This window comes from Microtus ochrogaster, linkage group LG3, assembly GCF_000317375.1.
Source record: "Microtus ochrogaster isolate Prairie Vole_2 linkage group LG3, MicOch1.0, whole genome shotgun sequence".
NCBI lineage: Eukaryota > Metazoa > Chordata > Mammalia > Rodentia > Cricetidae > Microtus > Microtus ochrogaster.
Window position 1 is genome coordinate 41,920,716 of NC_022029.1, and position 7,558 is coordinate 41,928,273.

Below are 7,558 nucleotides of genomic sequence, written 5' to 3' on the forward strand. Positions count from 1 at the left end.
AATAATCCTGATGTGTAGGCCATGGGCCAGGTCAACTCAACCCACATTCCTGAGGATGAGAGGCCAGCATCCATAGGTTTGTTTGGTTTTTTAGTGTGCTAAGAATGAAAGTCATGACTTCCTGTCTTAGGCCTATTATCAGATTTTAAACTAACCCAGGTGATTCCACTTTGTAGCAAGGTTTCAGAGCCACAGTTCTGGCACAAAGTTGGCAAACTATAGTCCATAAACTAAATCTGGCACCTACTTGGTTTTGTAAATAAAGTTTTATTAACAAAAATGGGCATTGTTTACACCTTGTCTATGGCTGCTTCTACATCACAGCAGCAAGTATGAGTAGTCCAACAGAGACCAGAGCCCTGAGCAAAGTCAAAAGCATGTTCTCTTGCTTTCTGTAGAGAATGAATTCCCTCTAGGACGCCACCTGTAAGTGATCTCCCTCTAAATCTCATGGAAAGCTCTACTGCCCAGAGGGATTCCTACCTCCTCCCAAGGCCATGTCTCCATTCTTCCAGACCTCCAGCATCTCTAGACCTCAGAGGACAGTCAGTTTGTGGTCTATCTTCTAGTAACCCACGCACCTCTGTCTGCTTTACAATACCAATGCTTCATGATGATGGGCCCTACCCTCTGCTACCCAAAAGGATAGTCTATGGCTTTCAGTCACAGTTTTATAACCAGGGGTGGGGGACTCTGAAGCCTCAAGAGGGCTCTAGGGCCAGCAGGCTGGTGTCTGGCCCATTTATGGTGTCTGCTCTCAAAGTCAGGCTCCTCCTGTGGACATGGATCCACTAAGATCAATTCTTTCATCTCTTCCTTTAGAACAAGGAACTGCATGACATAGACATGTGTCTACTTGTCATCACCAAATGTGGCCGACAGCACACTGGATAATGAATTCATCCATCTGGGCTTGGTCCCCCTTCTGTGCCAAGTGAAACCGTGAGTGTGCTTGGAATGCTCTTCCAACCGCTTAAAAACTACAGACTTGGGTCTTCTGGGTGGATCCTGTTGCCATTCTCTTGGTCAAAGACTGATAGTTCCAGGACACCACCGTGTGTTTAACAGCCCAGAAGCCTGAGCAAGTCCTTTCCCGTCTGTGAAACTCATTCTCTCTGATTGGTTTGGGGCAGCTCTTACTGGGCAGTCTCTGGGGGCCTCTAAGGGCTCAGCACCAAGTGGATGTGCTTGTCCAGAGGTCCATGGTCCTGTGGCTATAGATGCTTAGAGCATGGTACCCGGGTTCAGGGCCCCTTCCATGTGTCTAGCCCTCTGTAACTTCAAAAGCTGGAAGGGGAACAGAGAGAAACAGAAAGGAAGGGGAAACAAAACCTCTAGAAAAATCTTTTACATCAGGATCTATATGCTGAGAACACACAGTTAAGTGGGACAAGAAAGAAGTTGGCTGTATCTCTAAACACTTCTAGGTTTCCCTATGGATCCTGGCTGAAAGGCTGGTATGGAACAACAGGAACAACCCTTCATCCTGTAGGAACCTCTAGCCAAAGGAGGGGTGAGCCACCCTGGCAATTAAGGATGCTGAGGAGCACAGGAACCTCTGCCAAGAAGGCCATAAGGCACGGAACCTGTGTCCGGCTGTTATGGGTCCACCTAAAAGGGCACAGGTTTAAACCTGGATATGCTGACAAACTGCCAGCCCTTCCTGCCCTTCCAGCTCTGCAGCTGCCCGGAGTCTGGTGCATAAAGTCAGTGTAGGCCCAGAGTCAGTCTCACAAGACAGCTACTGCTCTAATGTCCCACTGCAGCAGGAGAGGCAGCTCTGGGCCATAGAAGAGCAGAGTTTTGCAGCATCCAGAAGAAGACAGTTTTCCCATAGTCTTTCCACAGTCCTGGAACTGTCACTCTTTGTCTAAGTGGATGGCACTTAGTCTGCCTCATGGAGGCAGGAGAGTAGCTAGGACTAAAACAGTCTTCCTGAGCCTCGGTTCAGGTTTCTTAATATATCACATCCCAGTTCCCACTTCAACAGCGTACAAGAGATTATAATGAAAAAGGACCACTGAGCCAAAAACATCAAAGTTGTGAAGTTTGCGTCCAGTTATATTTAATGAGGACTCCTTCTACCTCTGCACAGACACCTACCTTTGCCAATGAGAGATCAATTGGCTTTGATACAGTTTGAAGCTTGAACAATGATGGAGGTGGGGTCAGGACAATGTCTTCCTTTATGAGTTCATCCTCAACATCCTCTGGAAGAAAATACGGCCATGGTGTCATGGTCAAGGGGAAGTGGAACAGGAAATCACTTATACAGCCGCCACACTGAGAACTTTGGGAAAATTTGAGAATATCTCAACCTGAACAACAGCCTCCACATCGGGCCCCAGGCCTCCCCCACCAGGAAAGAAAGCAAAGAGGGGACCTCCTCTTGGTCACCGCTCCCTCACTGTGCCACAAGTGAGAGTGAATCCAGGGCCTTAGAATCTACAGCCAGTGAGCAAGGCCCAGCCAGACCCAGCTCTGACATACTCTTTACAAAAGGTCAGCAGGAGGCACAAGTCTGTCACCCAAGGACACATGAGAAGAGGCTGGCATTAAAGGAGTCATATTTCTGCAAAAATAATAATACTATTCTTACGATCCTCAGTGCTATTCATTGGACATTTGAGTTGTGCCACCCAACCCCAACTTGGCCTTTTGAGAGCCTGATTCCTGCTGCCCCTACTTACAGCAAGGACATGAGGCATAGGCAGTGCTGTGGCTGTCCCAAGTGGGACAGGGGAAAAGTGGCAGAGGCAGGACACACAGACACACAGCAGGTACCCTGCCTCCCCTTGTTCTCCAGTCAGAAGGGACCCCTAGGTAAGCATGCTGGCAAGGCTAAGGACATACTCCGCAGAGACACTGCCAGGGTGGGCCTGCCACTGGGGCGGGCGGGCGAAGGGGAATCTCAGGACAACTTCCTTGATTGAATCTATCTTACTCAGCAGCCTCCTTCCCCATTGGGTTGAACCAGCCACCACACAAGGAAAACTCATCCACTGAAGACAAGGCATGAACATCAGAGTGGGGGCTGGTAAGAGGGGTTTCAGCAGAAGAGAGGGGGGATGAGAGATGGCAAGTAGGATCAAAATGTCAAAAATCCATCCTCTAGATCCATGAAATCGGCAAAGGCAATTTTTTAGGGCTGAACTTTAAGTAAGAAGCTAGATTTAAATGAGGCCTTTCTTAGTTTGAATCTCTGGAAACGTTACCCTGTGACCAAGGCCTTATAAAAATAGCCAGAAATAGAAAGCAGATGTTTTCAGCAACGTGAATAGATCTTAGAAACATGGCACTGTGTAGAAAAGGAAGAAATCAGATGAGATAGCGAATAAAGACACGCACATTCAAAGCAATGCCCCCAACTCCACAGGAACAGATGCAGCTCATGCCTAAGATAGTGAGTGAGGGCTGAAGGGAAGAAGGAGGGCATGGCTGACAGGCAGACATTGTAAAGATACATGGGGAGAGCAGAAACCAGAAACATGTGGCCTATCTCACCGTGGGCACCAGAGGCCCCAGTCTACCAGGCAGAGCAACCGAAGCAACTCCACAGGCCTGAAGGGCTCCTTTATGCCTGGGGTCGGCCTGATTCCTGAGGAATGAGAGGAACAGAGCTTGAGCTCATCTGGAGACCTCTGTCTGGTACACTGGGGGTGGAGGGGCAACCGCATACTCTGCTCAGCCATGAGCTGAGTCTGGGATACAGAGTGGGAGCTAGGAAGCAGGACTCGGGAGACATAAGGGATGGCAGTGGGCAGTGGAGCCGGAAACCTCCCTTGGATTCTGCAGGGAGGACCTGGCCCAGCACAAGGAGTTGGTCAGGACCACACTGCAGGCCTCAGGCCCAGATGTGGCAAGACTGTCATGCAAAGGGAAAATGAAGCACTGAGGAATGACGTGCTGGCCAAGACACCAAACTGCCTGTAAATGCCAGTGGTTTGAGAATGCTATTTTTAAGGTCGGCCTATGAATGTGTGGTTGAACAGGAGCTAGGGGTTTGTTTTCCCATTTCATATACTCTTTGGAGAGAAAAAATTGAGGGGGGGCATGTGGGGGGAGAAAGAGAAAAAGAGCCACATTTCCCTCCAAGTGGTATCCAAAGAGAGGGAGAGGCATGGTGCTGATGCTGATTCCACAGGGAGACGGCCATCGGGCTCTCTTCTGTATGAACTACTCAGATGTGACATCTCTACCGTAAGCTGGTACTTCCTACTGGCCCCAGGGTACCCACTGGGAACCCCCATCACTTAACAGTCCTCCCAAATTTGGGTTTGATAAGGATCCCCTCCCCCCTCCCCTAGTGTCCCAAGACGGAACCTCAGTCCTCTCCACCCACTGTGGCTCAAGCCTCTGGGTTTTCCCATCTTTCAAACATCTCGTTTTATCCCTTCTCTCTCTATTGTCCCAGAAAGAGTGTTCTTCTCTATTTATCCAAAAGCACTTGTTTATTTGCAGAGCTGAGTATTGAACCCAGGGCCTCGTGTGTGCTATACACATGATCTGGTACTGCCTCTGAGCCCAAGTTCTCCCTGCTTGCTTTTCACTTTTTATTATAAGACAGGGTCTCACTAAGCCATCCTAGCTTTGAACTCACTTTGTAATCCAGGTTGGCCTTGAATTCGTAGCGATCCTCTTTCCTTAGACTTCCAAGAAATCTAGCTACAGGTCTGTATCACTGGGCCTGGTTTTATGGCATCCTCTATCAAACACCCATAGTTAATATACTGGAGACAACATGGGACAGAGAAGCCCAGAACTGATGAAGGGACCGTTCTGTTCCCCCAAGAGATCCCAGCCCAGAGAAAGAGACACAGAGCCCCAAACACAGTGGTGCAATGTGCTAGAGTAGGAATCTGGGCAAAGGTTCAGGAGCAAAGAGCATGACAATGGACTCTGTCACGGGAGGTAGAGGAAGCAGCACATTAAGGTGGCATGTGAGGTCTTGAAACTCTGAGGGATGACTAGGGACAGAAGAGTTCTATCCCTCTGCCGTGACCTTGTCAAGGGCTCCTCACAAGCCCCTTTCCGGGGGTTCCTACATTGAAATCCATCCTTTGCCAAGTCTACACAGCTCAATGAATAACCCTGACTTTCAGCAGCTCCTGGCGCTGAGCGATTCAGTCCAAACCTTAGCACAGCCTTCAGAATCCTCCCTGCCAGCTGCTCCAGCCCCCATCCTGACACTCACTCCCCTGTGGCCCTACTCCTCTCCATAGCCTCTCTCATCCTCATCATTGCCTTTACTTGAGAAGATTCTTCCATATCTCCCTTGAGCAAGACCTGGCCCATCCTCCTATGTCTGGTCCGAATGCCACTCCGTTATGGACCTCCCAGGACCCAACACAGAACCAGCCTCCTGTATCTCCTGAAGCTCACACGTTTCTATGGGAGGACACCTCTCTCTTCGGGGCCATCCAGTTTTGCCCTTCAAGAACACAACCTGTTCTCCACTCAGCACCCTGCCTTCAGCAAAGCCTCACCTACACCTGCAGGGGGCTGCAGATGAAGCTCCTAAACAAGACCCAAGGCACACAGAAGGGAACACGGACCAGAATGCACTGCCTCTTTCCTGCACCCCATATTCCTTGTCCCCCAACCCTATCTGTGTTTCTCTTCCCTAACTCTGTCCTCATCCTTTACTTCCTTCGCTTTGTCTGAATCCTCCTCTGAGCCAGCAGCAGAGGGTCCATCCCCTCCTTCCAGACAGGACTTCAAATGGCTTCTGGGAACTGCCAAAAGCTTCCCTTCCGAAAGGGGTTCCAACGGCTGGGAACTGAGCTGCTTTGTGTCTGAACACGAGCTGCTTTCATAAGAAAAGCTTCAAGAGCTGCATAAGCCCGAGGCTTTGAATGCCAGGGTTTCTCGACTCTCCTTTCCTCTGTACAGCCATGGACAGAAAGCTGCCCTTCCTGGGCAGGGCCACACCATCCTCGTCAGGGGTTCCTGGTGATTTCTGAGGCTCTGGGACCTCTGAAGTGTGTCATGCAGCATAAACAAGCCTGCCTCCATGATCAGAGCCCCGGCCTGGACTTTCAACAAGATGAAAGCTCATGGTCAGCTGCACGCCCAGCCCAGGAACTTACTTCTAAGAGCGCACCTCTCCTCCTACAGCTTGAAAAGGAATGTCTGAAAGGGAGAGAGCGGCAGAGTGACTGAATAGCATCTGTGCACCAAAACGCAGGCCAGCAGGTACAGGGGCGGGCTTCCCGGAAGAGGGCAGACTCAAGAGTACTCAAGTTCCCCTTTCACATCCAACCCTGCCTGTCAATCCTCCACTCGAGTTTCTGCCAGACTCCATCTTCAAGGATTACAGACAGAAAGAAATCGCTTCAAAGCTAAAGTGGAAATAAACGGTCTGTTTGGATCTCAGAGTGCAGCAACACAGATGTAGCCACTGTGTGAATCACACAGGCCTATGTGCAGAGGCGGAGCCCCTCGCACTTCTCTATGAATGTATTTTATACCTTAATCATGTTTCTGAACCTTTTAAGTGGACACGCCACCCCAGGCATGGGCATCTCATATCTTGGTCTGGAAATAACTGTCTATCAGAAACATCCTAAATGTTCCCAAAGAGCCCCTCTGCCTGCAGCTGTGCTATGCAGGTTCAGAGGCAAGCAACCTACTTTCTGTTGGCTGGTGCGGTTTGGTTTGGGGAAAAAAAATCTATTCTTTGGTGGGTGGGTGGGTTGGTTGGTTGGTTGGTTGGTTGGTTGGTTGGTTGGTTGGTTGGTTGGTTTGACTTGGTTTTGGAGACAGGGTCTTGGCATATGGCCCAGGCTGGCCTCCAACTTGGAATTCTCCTGTCTTAAGTCTCCTGAGTGCTGGGGTTGCCAGCGTGTGTGACTACATCCACTTATTCAACCAATTCCTCTTTTTCAGAACTGTCCAGAGGAGAAAGGCAGGCAGTAGACGGAGACACTGAAGGAACAGAGCACCATGGCCCTGAGGAGGACGGCGAAGAGTCTCTCACCAAGCTTAGCTGGAGTCCTGCCTCTTCCTAGACAGCAGAGGGCTGAGCCTCACCTACCTAGACAGCAGAGGGCTGAGCCTCACCTACCTAGACAGCAGAGGGCTGAGCCTCACCTACCTAGACAGCAGAGGGCTGAGCCTCACCTACCTAGCCACAGGGCATCTGGCTTATCACCGGCCTTGTCAGACACCAACTGACTTTTCCTGAAAAAAAAGAGAAAAAGAGAAAGAAAACATCAGTGTGGGAGAGCAGAATGACAGAGGAACATAAACAGTCGGATGGCTGTGAGGACACCTGGCCCTGATACTAAGAGGTGCCTTGAGCAGGATGCTGGCCAACAAAGCTTGATGTCACTGTGATACACTGGGGACAAAGGGCAAGACTTATCAGTGTGCCTGCCTCATCACTCATGATTTCATAGTCACATTTGTTTGTTTCTTCTCTCCAAGCCTCCTTGTAAAACCATGTGTGACCTTTAAAAGAGACTCCCGGGATGAACCAGTGTATATAAAGGAAACTGGCCCTGTGGTTCGGATTTGCTATTTGTGTGTGTGTGTGTGTGTGTGTGTGTGTGTGTGT

General features: G+C 49.8%; 1 protein-coding gene across 1 annotated transcript in view; it reads right to left on the reverse strand.

Annotated features, from left to right (window-relative positions):
- The window catches only part of Mindy4 (MINDY lysine 48 deubiquitinase 4), a 110,443-nt gene that overhangs the window by 49,813 nt on the left and 53,072 nt on the right, over positions 1-7,558 (reverse strand). Inside the window, exons 6-7 of the mRNA XM_005360806.3 lie at positions 7,127-7,182; positions 2,104-2,210 (exon numbers count right to left, since the gene is read on the reverse strand). Of these exons, the coding sequence (XP_005360863.1) occupies positions 2,104-2,210; positions 7,127-7,182 (163 nt within the window). The remainder of the gene's footprint in view (positions 1-2,103; positions 2,211-7,126; positions 7,183-7,558) is intronic.